The following is a 17,809-nucleotide window of genomic DNA, read 5'->3' as shown; positions in this document are numbered from 1 at the left end:
ATATTGATAAAGGCAGAGGAAGAAAGCATAATAATCTAAAGTTGTCTTTGTCAAAGCATGATTCACTCATAGTTGCACCCATTTCGTGTGCATCACTATGGGGAGATTGAAGCTATACACAACATTAATACAGAGGAAAAGATAAATTTACATACTATTGATTATTGATTACCCTCTTAGTCAAGAAGTAGTCATTTATGAACAGAATTAATATTTTCTTTTAAAAAAATAAGAAATATCTTCTTAATATATTTTGTTAATTTAATTTTCTTAAGCGTATTCTATATCTTTTAAAATTGATATAACATTGTATCAAATGCATAATCTTCATTTATTAGATTACTCAGTTTACCATTAACTAAATTTTCAGGACAATAAACTTATAGCATTGGGATAGTACTTAAAATCACTGTATGGTTCAAAAGGCATTGTAATTTCATAAATATTAGAACTATATAATGGGTTCCATCTTATAAAAATACAAATTACTTCTCAATAAGTTTGACTCATTTCAATCTTTGAATCATTGAGAAATGATAGTTTGAAAATCAGTTGTATTTTTTTATGTGATTGATTTAGATATAAATATATATAATAAAAGAAAATTTGTAATTAAATGATAAACAATAATATTGATGATTGTAATTGATTATATAAAATAAAAATTCTCAATATATCATTACTATTTTATCTTACATAAATAGTGACCAGAGTTTCTCTTTACCTTAACTATTTGCAATCAGTTCAAGAATCACAAATCATATTATAACATTAACTGTCACTACTATATATATTTGTACATATTTATACCACTTTCTTTGATTCTACATTGGTCCAAACTTACATGTAATTCAAGTAATATATATTATGTAAATTCTTGTAACATCTCATCACACAGAAAGCAAGGAAGCAATAGTCAGTTTCTCTTTATCATTGAAAGGGTGATATTCTTCTGTGTCTGCTGAATTTGAGCCATTTTCTTGCTTTAAGAGCTCTGAGTTGTCCATGTCTTCAATAATTTGAAGGTCTCTATTATTTCCATCCTTGAGACTAAGCTTCTTTCCTAAGCTTGTGAAATCATATTTTTCATATTGGTGATCATCATAGTAAGAGTTACATCTCCCATAAATCTTAGAAGGCAAGTCACTTAACCTTTCATCTTTTGCTGAGCTTCTATGGTTAAAACTTCCAAACCCTTTGATTGCATGAGAAAGATGACGTGCTGCTGCTCTTTCTTCTCTCAGAAAATCCTTGTTTCTTAAGAGCTTTAATACTCTTTCTGATAATTTTCTGACACTCAAACCCCAGTTGAACCTGTTGAATGAAGCAATGCATCAAGGGTCATTATCTATTAGACTCAGACACTTATCTTAAACGGCATGTATTTGTCGAACTCATTTATCATACACCGACTTTCGTAAGACATGTGAAGTGTCAAATTCAAAACATATTTGTAATTTCTGATAATTCTAGTATGATTCAAACAAATTTATGGCTGTTCAAAAAAATTTGTTTCTTACTTTTATAATCCTATTAAAAATTTATACAATAACTTTAAACTCAAATTTTTTTTTACTAAATAAAACAAAAACATATTTGTACACATAAATCTTTATTGTCAATTTATATAATTCATAATTATATGAATTTATATCTCCGTATCTTACATTTTAAAGTTTATACACATTTTCGTGTCCGTCTCCGTGTCCGTATCCGTTTCGTATCGATTTTTGTGCTATATATCATTATTACAAAGTTTAGGTAAAAAAAAAAATCATCATTACAAAGTTTAGGTCAAAAAAAAATATTTGAGTTGAGAGAGCACCTACCCTTTCTCATCAATGTGCTGAAATTGTCCAATCTCTTGAATAACATGAACATCAGTTTGAAACTCCTCTGATACTCTTTTAGGTCCATGAGTTAGAAGATGTTCCAGTAATATAAGAGCCTTGTATGAGGCTCTCCAATACCCTTTATCAAATTTCGAAAACCTGTTTTCTCCACAAAACTAGATCACAATTATTACACTTAACCAAAAGAGTAAGATTAGAATAACCAAATGAAGACATAAGAAAACCAAAACCTGTGATGCAAAATCTCCACGATTCTCTCATATTCATCCACTTCGAAGGCTGCTCGTGATATTACATTCGTGGTACGTGTGTTCGGTGGCCATGGATTCTCATTGGTGGCTTCTTCTGTCATTCTTTCAGATACACTCACACACACAAATCATTGTCAGACATGTAAGAAATAAAGTGTTTGATTGCACCAAAAACAAATAATTCAAATTTATCTCATTTCTACTCAACAGTTTCACATCTTTTACTTTGATCTTGATATATATTAATAAATATGAAATTGTACATGTTCCTAAAGACTTATTCTGCAAAATAATGATACATTTGCAACTTGTTTGTTTTAGTATATAATCTTTTGATTCATAATATGAAAAAATGTTATTTTACAAAATAAAATAGAATTTTTAGAAAAAATAAATAAAGTTATAAACTGATTCAAGTTTTTCAATATATCACTTTTCATTATATCACTTTTCATGAATTATAACATTCCTTTGATACTTTGTTGGAGTAAGTAGATGATATATTCCTTCTTTGTCAGAAGAATCACACTATCCCAAGAAAAAGGGTTATTTTTATTTCATTTTTAAATAAAAAATAACTTGAAGAATGATTTGTTCCATAAGAAAGAACTTCAATCTTTTTCAGCTGTCCTTGTTATCTTGGGAGAAGGATCTCTTTTTCATTTGCAAATATTGAAAATCTTAAAAGCATGATTGAGTTGAAACAAGAATTATTGCATGCTTCAGAAACATCATGATCCCGACTGATCTCCATGTGATATGTATAACCGAGTTACATTTACTGGTAAATTGAAAATCTCAAGCACGTGGCGATTCAAAACCATGTAATAATTTCTGTTTGAGGCTTAGTTAGGAAACAAAATACTTTTTTTAATCACTAGAAAACGAATAAATAAAATAGAAGAATTTTATATCTCAACTCTTATACAAAATTAATTTAAAACATTTTTTCTCTAAATTATGCACAAATGGAAACATAATATGCATAAAAGCAAATTAACAACCGAAAAATCTCTGCGAAAAAGCCTAACATTTTTTGATAGATTTCATGCAAATCAAAGGTTCAAGACACCAATTAGAATATGAAAAACTTACTTCACAAGTTTTGGAAATCACCTATGACCATATCTTCAATTGCACCATAGTAAAAATTTCTATGTGGTCTATCATACCACTTTTAAAAATCTTCTTATTCCTATAGGTTTCTACAATTCAATTCAAGTACCACACACAATTCCAAATCTTATTAACATTTTTTTCACCCCACTAATCTTAAAATTAAGAAAATACAATTTTGGTTCTTACTAATCTGTCTCTGAGGAGTCATCCTATCCACTCATAACACTTAGATCAAACTAGTCATGAAAAAAAAACTTACAACTGGACTGGTGTAACATCAGTGAGAACCAGCCTTGCAGTTTTAAACTTTTCCTTCAAGAACCGAAATGCTTGCCCTTTGATTTCATGGATGAGAGGAGAAGTCATATTTGCAGTTTTTCTTTGGAAGGATTTTTGAGGATAAGATTTTGAAAACTAGTTTTATTATATAGTCTATTATTTCCGTTTGTACATACGCAACACATGCAACTGCTCCATTACCAAAAGCACTAACATTTGTTATAAAAGTGGAGTTGCATATGTAATGAGAAGTAGAATAACTGAATAAACCCAACTTTGTGAGTAGGAAAGGAAAAGGAACAATGTAAGCCTGATCATTCAAAGGCAAGTTTTGCTGAAACGTCTTTGTCTTTAAGTTCATGTCGTTTACATGAGTGCCTTGAACTACTCATTCATGACCAACCACATTTTTGACTCAATAAGCTTATAAAATACTGTTTCTTCATCTCAATTCCTCAATCTATGGTTCACAACTTATGCATAAATACTGTATACGTGTGCGTATATACAAACTTCTACCACACTGTCATGTATATAATTATCAACATATATGTATTCATTTAAATGAAAGGAACTCGAACTTGTGTGTATAGATATCTTCAATTTTAAATTTAACCATTTAAATATAACACAATGGTTTGTAGTTATTTTCTTACTAATATTTTAGTTTGTACATTATAATTGTAAATAATTATTATATATAGTTTAAATGTATAATAAATAAATATTTTTAATCGCACAGTAACATTTATAGTAAATATTTTTTAATATATATAATTCCTTTCAAAAAGAGATTTTATAAACTTACCAAAAGTTGTCAACACAAAATCAATATATTATATTTTAGATCTATAATAAATAATTTAAATTGTGATATTAAACATGTTTAACTATTTAATATTGAAAAAACATAGAATTTAACTTAAAAATAAAATAATAAAAAAAGAATAATTGTTTGATAGTATTTGTTAAAATGACTAGTGTGAAATATACATCCAGAGTAGAGAAAGGATTTTCAAGCCATCATATATATATTTCACTTCATATTTTTATATTCTTCTAAAAGTAATATATTAACAACTACCAGTCTACAACTTCAAATATCTACCTAATATTTCAGCTTTTACATGGAATAATGAAAATATTTTTTTTAATATATTAATAACATGTACCAGTCTACAACTTTATATCTTTCGAATATAATCACAGGTTGTGTCCACAGCAGATTCTCAAATTATAATTACTGTTTTGCCCTATATCTTATCGGGTCTATCATATTTTTATTACATTTATCTGCTCAAAGCTTCCGCAACTTTTGTCGTGATGTGACAAGTGTAAGAAGCGAGAGAATTGTGCGAAAATAATGTGTGAAAGGTGAGCTTAGGAACACGGGATTACACAATTAACAAAGCCAAGCCATCCACCAATGTCTCCCATGTTTGTTTTCACATCGAGAAGTGAGTTTAAGAAGTAACAACCAAACCAACAACAAATAAAACAAGGGTCTCAGATTCTGTGAAACCAAACACTAGCAGCGTCAGTGTATTAGCCAATGCATGAGACAAGGGTTTCACCTTCTTGTTTTACGAGGAGAGATGAACAAAAAAGCATCAACATGTGATTAGAAACTATTCCCAGCCAAAAATAACAGAATAATTAGTTGAACAAACTGTTACCTAGTACAAATCGCAAAACTAGAAAAACAAAGAAGCCGAAAGCCTCCATGACCAGAAACTGAACGGCATAACCGGAAGGCTACAAACATTAAATATCACATTATTCTCCCTTGAGCCGGTATGAGAGTACATGTTCCCTAGAAATACATGACTCTTCGTTTGATAGGAAAATGTCCCATTTCTTCCTAGTTTAGTTGATCATGGAAGCTCAAGTAGAGTTAGAAATTCTCCACATACCAGTCCTGTACCCTACAGACATGAGCACAAGCTCCCAAAGCATGTTGGGTATACTTAGAAGATTCACCTTGGATCCTGGAATCTCAGACCAATTCACAGAAACTTCCGAAATTGGGATCTTAAATCGTTTGCACAGAAAGACTAATTCAACATCAAAGCACCACCTACAGAAAAATGATAAAGGTTATTATAGAAAATTGAAAAAGGTTTCACCATATATGTACAAAGCTGGTTTGAAAGAAATTATTGAATTCTATAAGAGATCCAAAAGCAATTACCTTTTTAAGTGGACATTTGAAAAAAGCTTCCTGGCAGCAGCCCTAGTGAACATCTTGAAACCACACTGTGGAAGCACTAGGTCAATATCAGAATAAAAACCAACATAAAATATAAATGGGGTCAAGCACAAACATTGCATAAGCTTGATAAGCACGGAAAAGATAGATCATGCTAATGTCAACAGGCATTGATGTCACAACTACCATGTCTGGTGAAGTTTTGGTCTCTATGTACACATAAGCTGTATACCAATCATATGAGTATCAAATTGCAAAATGCAAGGAAAAATTTAATGAAGAAGGAAATTGCCTGTGTATCACGAATTCCAGGACCAGCAGCCAAGAGAACCACAAGATGGAAGCCCTTCATCAAAAAATTGCGGTACCACTTCCTCTGAAAGCATTAAAGAAAGTTATTCAACCAAGATGATCTTCACATGTGGCAACAATAAAACAAAGAATGAAGAGGCCCACACTTAACTGTAGCTATAGCTTTTTCCTCTAGATGAGCTCTTGAACCAAATACAGCAACTGGGATATCAGAAATTCTAAATCTAGGATCAGTATTGCTTGAATCTCCCTGGTGATATTTGCTTTTGGCCACAGCTTGAATCTGATGCCAAAACATTAGACAATGCATATCAACATTTGGCACCGGAAATTTGTTCTAAGATTTGATTGAAAGATCTATGAAAACTGCCATTGTAGCATTCCATTAACCTGATTTTCAAGCTTTTCTAGGTCGGTGACCTTAGTTGCTCCATCGGCATCAAGCATAAGAAGTAGTTCACCACGTGAATGCAACATTCCCTGTAATACAATGCTTTCAAGGAAAGAAGAAAGCCTTAATTAATTATCAATAAGCATAGTTTGATATAGGGGCATTTGACTTTTGACATGAGTATACTTTAAGAAATTATAGTTTAAATTAGACTCACTTTTCTGATTGCTTCTCCTTTGCCATGATTTCTTCCTAGAAGGATGATCCTTACCTTGTCTACTGTGTATTTCCTCACAAATTCAAAAGCTACTCTTTTTGTATCATCGGCACTCCCGTCATCGATAATTATTACCTGCTCAAGTGCCATTTTGAAGAGAATGTGGACGTGTACCCACAGAGAAGTTAGCATTTGAAAGAAAGTAAGTTGAGTAGAGTGTTTCACATATGCTATGTTAGGTCAAACTGATTTTAATGAATATAGAAAGTATTTCACTTAACATTAGTAAGGTCATGAGTGAAATAAAGCCTTTTTTTATATGTCCACCAAATATCCTCATCATGTAATGTAGAAATTTCTTTACAATACTAAATATATATTAATATTCCCTAGACAATAAGCTAGAATCTAGAAGTCTAAAACAGAGTTCCAAGAGAATGGAATTAAAACAGGGTTATATATAGATAAAAAAAATATGTAGTAGAATAAAAGGAACTAGAAGTACCTCATATGTAAATGAAGGATCCTTTAAAGTACGCCGTTGAAGATAACTACAAATTAAGGTATAGATAGATTACACTCATATATTACAAAACTTAAATAATAAATCCTATGTTACTTAACAAGAGAAGCAGCTAGGAAACTAACTACACCAATACTCAATGCATATGAAGTCCTAATCAATTCAAATAAATAGAACCATAAAGAAAGTGCATATAAGTTTGGGTTTTCCCTTTCTTTTGTCTTCTTACCATGATTGTTTGTACACCTTTCTCTTTTTCAGGGAAGGGGAGGTTCATATCAGATGGCATCTTTCATATAAACAACCATCTTACAGAAACAATTGAATACACAGAACACACGTACTGATATAGGTGGTGATCTGATATGGGCACCGGGATAAGAAGTGGATTGGCCAATGGACTGGTGCTGAACACAGGTTCTAGGAAACCCACAAAGTGGAAAGCACATTCTAGAAGAAATAAGGCAGGGGTCGTCATGAGTTAGTAGTGAGATGGCAGTTACTCGTTGTGGGGGTAACAGGAATACAGACTTGTATGAGGGTTGGCGGCATGCGTTTGGGCTTAGTGTAAGTTAGGCAGGTATCTTTCCCTGACGAGACAGAGGCTCCGGAGTGGTGGTGCTGTGCTCATCTTTTGTAACAAACTTTTAGATACAATAATACATTTGACAATCCTCTCTGATGCTCTTCCAGATGCAAAAACAGAATATAAAATTACGATAGTAGCCTAATAGACTCATTGCAGTTGATATTATACACACCCAACAAAAATTACATAACAGAACAGCCAAAGTAGACTGACTTAGTTGTAACCAAACCCAAATCCCTTTATTGGTATTAACCTTGAAAGCATAAATATAGTTAAAAACACTACGCTGTCACTTACTTCATAGTTTCATCAAGAGCTCCTGGAAGCCTGTCCTCCTCATTGAATGCAGGAATAATCAATGAAATATACTTTGTGGCTGGATCGACAATATGTGGGCAAGGAACCTAAATGTGCAAGAGTATCAGACAAAACAAATTCACAACAAGGAGCTACCTTCATAAGGCTATTGCTTTAACTTGAAACCTCCCAAAACAAAATAAAAACATGTATGTGCAAGATACAAAATATATGTAACCGAAATTAAATTGCTATTTAGTTTCTAGAAAAGCCCATCAGTATACACAATGAAGGCCAAATAAGAGAATGTTGGAGCACGGTAATGAAAATAGTCTCATAAAATTGACACTAGAACCTAATTCTAAAACTAGATATTAAGGAAATGCCACAAACGACCAACCAATCCAGCTCATAAATGAGAAGAGATTGGTCATGAAAGAGAAAGATGTGTGCAATTTGAATAACTTCACTAAGTTAAGGATCACTACTGCAAACAATGAAAAATTAGTAGGAACTCAAATCATGGTGTGGTGGAGTATGAAACCAAGTGACGGTAATATGACAAATGATAAACTATTCAAACTAGAGGGTGATTGTTGAGATTAATTTTGCTGTAGCTTAAATATATAAAGCATAACAATGTTACATTTATGGAAGAAAAGTACTCAGTAGCTTCAGCTTTTGTGGCACTAATGAAATCTAAAATGCATAGCATGTTATTATGTAGAAATTAATTGGTGACTCTAACATGGTCTCCCCTTCAATCATGTATTACTCTCATGTGGCATATCTTTCTATTGTTTTATGCTGAGTCCATCCATTATGTAAATAGGAAAACACTACAAAGTGATCATACTTCATATTTCCATTAAATTTCTCACTTCTTGATCATTAGCTTGTAATGTTTATGTTTAATTCCATGGTAAGGCTAAAACACGTTTCTTCTAGATCCGCAATTTTCACTAAAAGTTGTACAACTACAAATTTCCTAAACCATTGCAGCAACAAAGTCACCAATTTGCAATACCGATTTCACTAGTCAATCCTCTGAAAGTTAAAAAAAAAAACAAAAACTATTAAAGGGGTGATAATTTGAAAAGTGGACTCCTAAATTCTGTTAATCCAGACTTATTTCACTAGATTAGAATTATTAAAGAAAACCCCAGAATAAGTAAATAAATAAAATATTTCTTACAAAATCTTGCATATCTACAGAAGCTCTTGCACAATGCAAAGGGAAACATTTACCTGTTTCAATGAGCTAGGATCCTCAAAAATAGCTGGAACTTCAATATGCCTTTTGAAAATAAAAAATGGAAATATCAAACAATAATCCCAGTCCACATATACATATAACATTTTAGAGCACATATTAGAATAGTATAAAAAGGGACATACTGATGGTTGTTTCTTCTCTTATATGCTTCAAAAAACACTACAAAGACAAACCCTAAGATCGCAGTCGCAGAGAAGGTGATCAAAAGACACGTATACTCCATTCTTTTTCAGATGCCGCAGCTACTGCCAGTTCCTTGCCCCTGTCATAACGCACACAGAATTCAAATAAATTGTTCAGAAATAAACAACACATAGCAGATATGCAATTCAACTTACACACATAGTATGATAGAGTATATTCAAAACAAGTTAAAATCAATGTTGTTTTGTCAAATTGAAAACATTGATTTCATCATCAGTGTAGTTCCTTACCGTTGATTGATTTTGAGTATAGAAACACATTGTGACAGGAAAACGAAATAAACAATTGAAGAAGCAGTGATGGTCAGAACTGAGTCAAAGCATATCGATTATCAATTTTCGAAATACCTATTTTGAGAAATTGGTAAAAGGAATCAAATGGATAGTACTAAATCGAATATTCAAAGAAGAGTTAAAGATGATATGTGAAAGATGGGTTTGAAGAAATACCAAATTGAGTTGAACAGAGAGAGAGAGCACCTCAACGTCGTCGTCGATCAAAACTTCAACCCGACCCAAACAGACCGTTATTTGATCGGTGCTCTTTCGTTTAACCGAACTTTTCCTCCTCTTATTTGCGGGCCCTAGCTACAAAGCTACATGGGTTTTTGCTTTCAGCAGTCCACAATTACTAACTATACCCCCATAGAAAGAGAAAAGGACTAAAATACCTTATTGCGCTGCATTCTTTGATAGGAAGAAGAAGAAGAAGTGAGAGATGTTCTAGAAAAATTGTTGTGGAAGTATTATACGTATTTTGAAAAGCTTGTTTCACAAAGTTTATTCTGAAAATTTTGTTTTGAAATTCATCTCATATATTTTGGAAAGTTTGTCTCGAAAATTATACATCCAAAATCATCTTCTGAAAATCGTTAAATCATCTTAAAAAATCCAGAAACATGAACTGAAAATTTTTCATGAGTCATCTTTATGAAAAGTAAGATGGTTGTAAAAGAAATATGAGGATGCAGGAAGTAAAATCAAGCTACATAATAGAGCAGGCCCAAACTAGAAGGCCCAACTTGATTTTCCAAGAACTTTGTATAAATGGGCCCTTTTCTAATCTCAGCTTAAGCCAAAAAGCTTTAATAGGTAACACTGCATTTGCTTGTCTCTCTCTCAAACTCCATTTCTTTGCCTTTACATTAGTATCAATTTTGAAAAAGTCGATTTTAACCAATTTAAATTTTTTTAAATTTTTTAAATATAAATAACTTTACATGAAACATAATCTCATCTTTGTAAATAAGCTCAGTTGCACTTCCGCACCCTCATCTTTCTTCTAACTACAACATATCTAGTTATCGTAATGTAATGTTTAATAGAGTAATTTTATCAGTTGAGCGTGTGTAAGAGGGTTGCGAGAAAATTTATTGTATTTGACTTTTAATTTTTATTTTTTTTTGTACTTCATTTATGCATCTCGTTGTTTTTTTTTTTTAGTTTTATGTCTTCCAAAAAAAATGAAAAAAAAAACAAGTAAATTGAAACACAATCACCACAAAACTTAGCTCAACCACCAACATTTACCAGTCACTACAAAGACTATCACTTGAAAATAAAGAAAAATATAACACTATCTACCATATTTAAAAGAGTATTGTTGGGAATAAAAAAAATATATCAATATTTGAACAAATTAGTTCATAATATATAGAAATACTAAAAAGTGAGTAACAATGACACTAAACACTTAACCAAAAATAAAAACAAAGATTAATATAAAGAAATTTCTTAATAGTCAAAAGTTTTTTTTATCAGCCTTAATAGTCAAAAGTGAAAGCATAACTTGTGAGATACTCGTTTTAAAAAAAAATGAGATACAAGATATCTATTTTTTAAATTTTTTTTTTTGAAGAATAAAGACTTAATTAATTATATTTCTCTACTAATCCAAACTGTGAATATACATCTTATTCTCAATTTATTGTTATGCGAACAAACCAAAATATGAGACACACTCGTATATTGTGCGAATACATTAGTATTAACTTGTAGATTTGTAGTTAGATATATTAGTTTACAAGTGATATTTTAATATAGCAAAGTAATTAAATTTATGAAAATGTATTCGTAACAAGAAATTATAAATTAAATTTAAATATAAAAAATAATGATCAAATCTTAAAAATTAGGTAAAGAAATCTCCTGTACATTCTGTTTAAATTTATATAAAGACAATATGAAAATATTAATGAGAACTTTGTTTAAATGAGAATGACCAAAAATTATAATTTATTTAGAGAGAATAGTCAAAATGAAATTCATAAATAGTATAGTGCAAATAAAAAGTACCCACACCTTATTAATTAATTGATTATTTTATTGTTTATATTTAACTGTACAAATATAGCAGCTTTTTTATTCTTTATTTTACTAAAAAAACATTAAATAAAAATAATTTAAGATTAAAAAAAATTAATTGTTATATTGACTAAATTAAAGAATATTTTAAAGATTAAAAAAGTTATTGATTTCTAATTAATTTTTAATATTTATAAATAAATTTTAAATTGGTATCTAATTAGTTATCAAATATTTTCTACGAATCTAAATAATTGGTAGTTAAAACCTTAGTAGCTAATTAAATACTAATTTAAAAAATATTTATTGATAATATAATTCATTTAGAAACTAATGATTTTTTTAGTTTCTAAAATAGTATCTAATTTAATTAATATAATAATTAATTATTTTTAGTTTTAAAATTAATTTTTATTTAATAATTTTTTAGTAGTGTTTATTTTATGAATTATTTTTTAACGTGGTTGTGTGTTTCCTTCCAAAATCACATATAAAGTAGCATATAAGGAATAAAAGTAGAATTAGATGTGTTTGTGTTTTCCTTATGTCAATAATTTCAGTTTTTGCTGCTATGGATTTCAACCATTATTACCTTTATATCAAGGTTATGTCTGGCGTGAATTCGTATGATGAGTTATGCAGCTGAAAAAGGTTTCCATTTTCACATAACATTTCTCACAACAAAACAAAGGGCAAAAACCATTTCTTGATACCTTTTTTTCAAGTTTTTTTCCAGCCAAAAATGTTTCCATTTCCACATAGTATAGTACTATGAAGTTCCAACATGTGACACTCGATAATGCGTCCTAGTGGTGGCACCACCACCCTACAGCCCTACACATTTATTGGGTCAATACTTCAATCTCAAAGGACCCATGACCCCTCAACCTAATCAAGTTTCATGAGCACACACAACATATGAATGATGAGTAAAGGTGAAGGATTTGTGCTTGCAGCTGCATCTGCAAGGTTTCACACACAAAAATGTACATTATTCTTGTGAAGATTAAAGCCACTTGACATGGGTCCTAACACACCATGATTAAAGCCACAGGTGGGCACAGGGGAAAAAGAAATGTGGTCTCTTTCTTTTCTTTTTCTTCCTTCACTTTTCTGCACCATTGGAAACTTTATGGAGAGTGAAAGGTTGTCACTTGTGCTTGTTCCTTCTCCATGGAACCTATCTTCACTATTCCACTAAGCAAAACTTTATCAGTGTTATTTTACCATTTTCACATCTAAATTCAATAATTTAACTTAATATAATCTTCATTTTTCATAGACAGTCACAATAACTTATTAAAATTTCAGAATTATTTGGCATTTTGTTATTAATGAAATACTTTTGTAATGCAGTTCATGGATCACGGACTACATAGTATAGTGACACAATTTCCCACTAAACAGTTTGCTGAGGAAAACATGAATTGTGCAGTTTTTGTCTCTTGATTATTTCCAGTAATAGCAAACTCTTGGTTACCATGATTATAATATGTTCTGATATATTTAATCTGCATAGTGAACAAAAACAAGTTTTTCTTACCATAATTTTCCACTACTGAACTTGTTTATGTGCTGCTTTTCCACTATGAACTTGTTTATGTGCTGCTGATTTGCTGATTATAATGGAAGTGGATTCTTTCAGATTAAAATATACAGAGATAACTTCACATAATCATTTTCATTTCTAAAGTAATAGCTGTGAATAAATTAGGAATATACAATTTCAACCACCGAGATTGTTCAAGATTGTTGGTGGTAATAAGAACAAAAAAGTAAGCATAATCTGCAACCACTTTTACAAATTTGTATTAGTTTAGCAGTTGTCAACAAAAAGGACAATTGCAATTGCAACCCCTGGATTCAGTCATCCACTGTATAACCATCGATTTAGTACCCAATTATTCACGCTACATTACACTTTCATTTTCCCCAAATTCAAAAGAAAATACAGATCAAACAAGATCATGAACAAATAAACCAATAATAAGCCTCCCAAAAATCCAAAGACTAGAAACCAAGTTAACAAATTGAGCCAAAATATTTATCTTTGAAGACCCTAAGATGAAGTTAATGTGAAGAAGAAGGAAGCACTTAGACACATCTATATTTATATATATATATATATAAGAAAAAACTCTGATAATGATGATTGATTCAGAGCTTGGCCTAATGAGCCATGGCTACCTGGGGGTGTGATTCTGAGTAACTGATGCTTCTCTGGTGAGGCATGGAAAGCATGGCAGTGTGATCCAAGAAATCTTTGAGCTCCACCACAGATTGGAGAATGGTTCTTAGATCCTCAGCACAGGAAAAGCCAAAGTTTCCAACTTGTCTAACAGCATAGACATAGAAAGTTATGCACCCTTTTCTGAACTTGAACCTTGCCATCTCACATCCATTGAGACCCCTTATGAGCCTTTTGTTCACATCACCAAGGGCTATCTCTGGGGGCCATATTCTGTCCACTGAGGCCTTCATGGCCTCAGTTTCAAACACAAAAAGAACAACCTTGGACTTCTTGGTGCCAAGGCCAAGGGTGAGGGTGTGCCAAGCATGGTGAGCCAAGATGGTGAAGTTTGTTGGAAGGAATGCTGTGGTGGAAGGGAAAGGAAGCTTGTCCTTTGGTTTGTTGGTGTTGTTGGTTGGTGGGAAAGAAAGAACCTTGAGAAGCTCCAAGGGTCTTGCCCTTCTGATTGTGAAGGACTTCACTATGAATTGCCCTCCAAATCTGATACCTTTCACCTCTGAGCTTGGCTTGAAGGAGAAATCAGAGTTGTGCTTTGTGGTTTGGTCATTGGGGTGCTGGTGCTTTTGCTTCTTGTTCTTGTTTCTCTTCTCTTTCTCTTTCTCTTTCTCTCCCATGGCTAGTGGGTGAGAAATTGAGGGGTTTTGTTTTGGTGGACACAAACTGGTTGGTTATCTATCTTGATTCATATCACAACACAACATCACCAATCTACAACAATGCTTTCAATGGGATGTACTATGTAGTATTAGTGTTGTAGTGTTGTACTCCTCGGATTTTTCTTTGTGGCTTCATTTTTTTTTTCCATGCTCGAATAATTGATTGCAGTCAAAAACGTGGAAAACCACTTCACATAATTTTCAACCATTTTAGAAAAAAACAGGGTCAAACTATTCCATTTTGGAAAGTCAGAGTTAGAAATTAGAATACAATTAAAATATTTCAACCATGTACTTATAGAAAGTAATAAACATATACTCAAATACTTTTTATGTTTACTAAAATGTTATTAATACTACATCAACTTTTTTCAACTCAAACATTTCTCTTAAATAGTGTGTTCGTGTTGAATATCGACATTCATACGATACTAGTAGAATACGTAATGGTGAAATGTCAAATTCAGACAATATAAACATATACTCCAATACTTTTTTTTTGTACTAAAATGTTATTAATGCTACATGCGGACTATAAGATTTCAACATTTCTTTTAAATAATATGTTCGTGTCGAACATCGACATTTATACGATACATACGTAACAGTAAAATGTCCAATTCAAACAATATTTGTTGTGTTTCTAACAATTCTCACTCAGTTCTAATATAATTTTTAAAAAAAATACATTAATTTTTTAAAAACTTAAATTTATTGTGTAAAATTTTATGATTATAAAAGTAAGGAACAAATTCTTTTGAAAAAGCCATGAAAACACCTTTATGCTCCAAAAAAAAATATGAAACATGTGCAGATAAATTTTTATTGTCAATTTATATAATTTATAATTATATATAATATATATATATATATATATATTTTCATGTGTCTGCGTTGTGAATATTAATAAATGTTAGAGTAAGAACCTTGACCAGCAAAATCCTGGGTACAAGTTTTAAAATGCTGAATTTAATTAATGATTCGAAAAATTGTTCTATATTGAATTCATGTGTAAGATTTTAGGTGGAAAATATTCAGTTTTTAAAGCTTGAAAACAGGGGAATCCTGAGGCTAGAAAAGCAGAGATTCTCTGCCACTCGTGCGTGCTCTAACCAAGTTTTGCCCCTACACAGAATGAACATGTATTAAAATCTATACACTATACTATATAGATTTGTTAAAGTTATTGCATCTTATTAATGAAAAATGTTTTATTAAGTTCATTGATGTGAGTAAATGTTAAGATAATAATACGTGTTGTCTTCGTTATTGTCACTTGTGATCTTCGCATCAAACAAAAAGAGTTATCATTGCACCAGAAATATATTTGGTAGACGGAAAAAACAAAAACAAAAAACTACCACTTGCTCTTATCATCTAACCTAACCTAACCAATCCATCCACCAATTAAAGATAATTCATCACTAGTATATACTTTGCAAACAACTTCAAAAACATCATTTTACAACTCTATGATATGATGATACAACTATTATATGATACAATGTAATTTTAAAATTTAATTTTTTTAATTATAATATAGTGTAAGATTGTCAATATATCAACATTCTATATCACTAATGATGTGATACAATGTAATTTTAAAATAATTTTATTTTAATTTTTTTTTAATTATAATTTAATATAAAATTGTCAACATATCAACATTTTATATATCACTAATTTTAATACGATATAATTTTAAAATGATTTTATTTTAATTTTTTCTCTAATCATAATTTGATATAAAATTGTCAATATACCAACATTATATATATATATATATATATATATATATATATATATATATATATATATATATTAGTGTAATCTGATATAAAATTGTCAATATATCAACATTTCATATATACATATATTTAGTGTAAATGGCAATAAGTGTTGATTAGAAGAAATCATGATTTATTTTCAGAAAACATCTTTGTGTCACAAAGAACTAGGAGAATAGTATATTCAAATGCATTAATGTTGGATGGGATTGTTGGTGTGCATCTGAGAGTAAAAAACATTAAAAAAGGACAAATTTTTGTGTATCTGCCAAATGGTGAATCTAATTAAATATGTGGAGGATGGAACCTGTTGTGGTGTCAATAGCTGAAGCACCGACACATCTAAACAATCTTAGGTGGCAAATTAAAGAAGATTAATTTAGAAGAACATCATGTGCAGCCATGGGATTGCACTCATTAATCATAATTACTCTGCAAATGACCTCACAGCAATCATAATACCACCCATTCGTTTAAACTTTACAGGTCTTTAACTTTCATAGGATTGCTAAAACTATTTTACTATTTCCTCATGCTGTGGACTTTCATATTAACAGCAAAAGCATATAAAATTATTTTTTCTTCAAAAAATAAACAACTTCTTTCTATAGAAAATGAACAGAGAGTGTGAATCAATTCTGATACGATCAGATATAAAAATTTGTTACAAAGTAAACTTTAACCTTAATTCAACCCCATCAAATTGGTTTATAGGGTTGAGGTTTGAACCCACTTATATACAATGAAAGGCTCTAATCTTTAGTCGATGTGGAATCTCCAACACACTCCCTCACGTCGAGACTGCCAACTCGTGCGTAGGACTATATATTATGGGTGTTTTGATAGCGGCCCTATAGCGGGTGGCACGATAGGCCCAACAAATACTCGCTAGAATAGTCTCGAAATGGCTTTGATACCATGTTACAAAGTGGACTTTAAGCCTAACTCAACCCCATAAAACCGACTCATAGGGTTGAGGTTTGCACCCACTTATATACAATGAAAGACTCTAATCTCTAGTCGATGTGAAATCTCCAACAAAACTAAATGTAATTTATAAAATTAAATTAAGTTACATGTAATTTCAAAAAACTTAAACAAGGTGATTAAAAATAAAAATAAAAAGTTAATGAAAGAGTGTATGGTGACTCATACATGATGCGATTGGTTGAAGTTTAGGATTTTTGTATATAACTGTAAGAACAGATTGTATGATACACAAAGCATTCTTCTTATTTAAGCATAATAAAAGAGAGTGGTTGATATATATGCATTTCATGCTTTTTTGAGAG

The 17,809-nt window shown here is 30.9% G+C and overlaps 3 protein-coding genes across 8 annotated transcripts; all 3 read right to left on the bottom strand.

Moving 5' to 3' along the window:
* Positions 1 to 743: 743 nt before the first annotated feature.
* On the bottom strand, positions 744 to 3,613 carry LOC137827061 (epsin-3). Its single transcript, XM_068633270.2, has 4 exons — positions 3,483 to 3,613; positions 2,084 to 2,206; positions 1,830 to 1,991; positions 744 to 1,314 (listed from the first exon to the last, which is right to left on the bottom strand). The coding sequence occupies exons 1-4, from the start codon at positions 3,587 to 3,589 to the stop codon at positions 891 to 893; spliced, it is 816 nt and encodes a 271-aa protein (XP_068489371.1). The 5' UTR covers positions 3,590 to 3,613; the 3' UTR covers positions 744 to 890.
* A 1,485-nt stretch (positions 3,614 to 5,098) lies between these two features.
* LOC137823771 (Nucleotide-diphospho-sugar transferases superfamily protein) lies at positions 5,099 to 10,120 on the bottom strand. 6 transcript variants are annotated; one of them, XM_090293763.1, is made up of 12 exons: positions 9,970 to 10,056; positions 9,751 to 9,867; positions 9,439 to 9,578; positions 9,289 to 9,337; positions 8,041 to 8,147; positions 7,137 to 7,182; positions 6,632 to 6,766; positions 6,414 to 6,503; positions 6,175 to 6,306; positions 6,004 to 6,087; positions 5,694 to 5,758; positions 5,099 to 5,579 (listed from the first exon to the last, which is right to left on the bottom strand). In XM_090293763.1, the coding sequence occupies exons 3-12, from the start codon at positions 9,537 to 9,539 to the stop codon at positions 5,387 to 5,389; spliced, it is 1,002 nt and encodes a 333-aa protein (XP_090149889.1). In that variant the 5' UTR covers positions 9,540 to 9,578; positions 9,751 to 9,867; positions 9,970 to 10,056; the 3' UTR covers positions 5,099 to 5,386. The 6 variants fall into 6 exon arrangements, with proteins under 6 accessions (XP_090149889.1, XP_068485136.1, XP_068485135.1 ...); XM_068629035.2 differs by lacking the exon at positions 9,751 to 9,867 and having other exon boundaries at positions 10,000 to 10,120; XM_068629034.2 differs by lacking the exon at positions 9,751 to 9,867 and having other exon boundaries at positions 9,970 to 10,108.
* A 3,479-nt stretch (positions 10,121 to 13,599) lies between these two features.
* Positions 13,600 to 14,943, bottom strand: LOC137823772 (uncharacterized). The gene has a single exon (XM_068629037.2). It carries the CDS (start codon positions 14,686 to 14,688, stop codon positions 13,993 to 13,995), a length of 696 nt encoding a protein of 231 aa, XP_068485138.1. The 5' UTR covers positions 14,689 to 14,943; the 3' UTR covers positions 13,600 to 13,992.
* Positions 14,944 to 17,809: the final 2,866 nt, after the last annotated feature.

The sequence above is a fragment of the Phaseolus vulgaris genome, chromosome 8 (assembly GCF_051622355.1).
Source record: "Phaseolus vulgaris cultivar YP4 chromosome 8, ASM5162235v1, whole genome shotgun sequence".
Classification (NCBI taxonomy): Eukaryota; Viridiplantae; Streptophyta; class Magnoliopsida; order Fabales; family Fabaceae; genus Phaseolus; species Phaseolus vulgaris.
Note: the sequence above shows the minus strand (reverse complement) of the source record. Positions and strands in the feature narration are given on the sequence as shown.

Coding starts and splice junctions, on each gene's coding strand:
- LOC137827061 (XM_068633270.2), bottom strand. CDS start 3,589: ATGACTTCTCCTCTCATCCATGAAATCAAAGGGCAAGCATTTCGGTTC. Junction 2,207..3,482: donor GATGTTACACCAGTCCAGTT/GTAAGTTTTTTT, acceptor TGTATCTGAAAG/AATGACAGAAGAAGCCACCA. Junction 1,992..2,083: donor GTGGAGATTTTGCATCACAG/GTTTTGGTTTTC, acceptor TGGAGAAAACAG/GTTTTCGAAATTTGATAAAG.
- LOC137823771 (XM_068629035.2), bottom strand. CDS start 9,539: ATGGAGTATACGTGTCTTTTGATCACCTTCTCTGCGACTGCGATCTTA. Junction 9,338..9,438: donor AAGAGAAGAAACAACCATCA/GTATGTCCCTTT, acceptor TATTTTCAAAAG/GCATATTGAAGTTCCAGCTA. Junction 5,580..5,693: donor TCAAATGTCCACTTAAAAAG/GTAATTGCTTTT, acceptor ATTTTTCTGTAG/GTGGTGCTTTGATGTTGAAT.
- LOC137823772 (XM_068629037.2), bottom strand. CDS start 14,688: ATGGGAGAGAAAGAGAAAGAGAAAGAGAAGAGAAACAAGAACAAGAAG.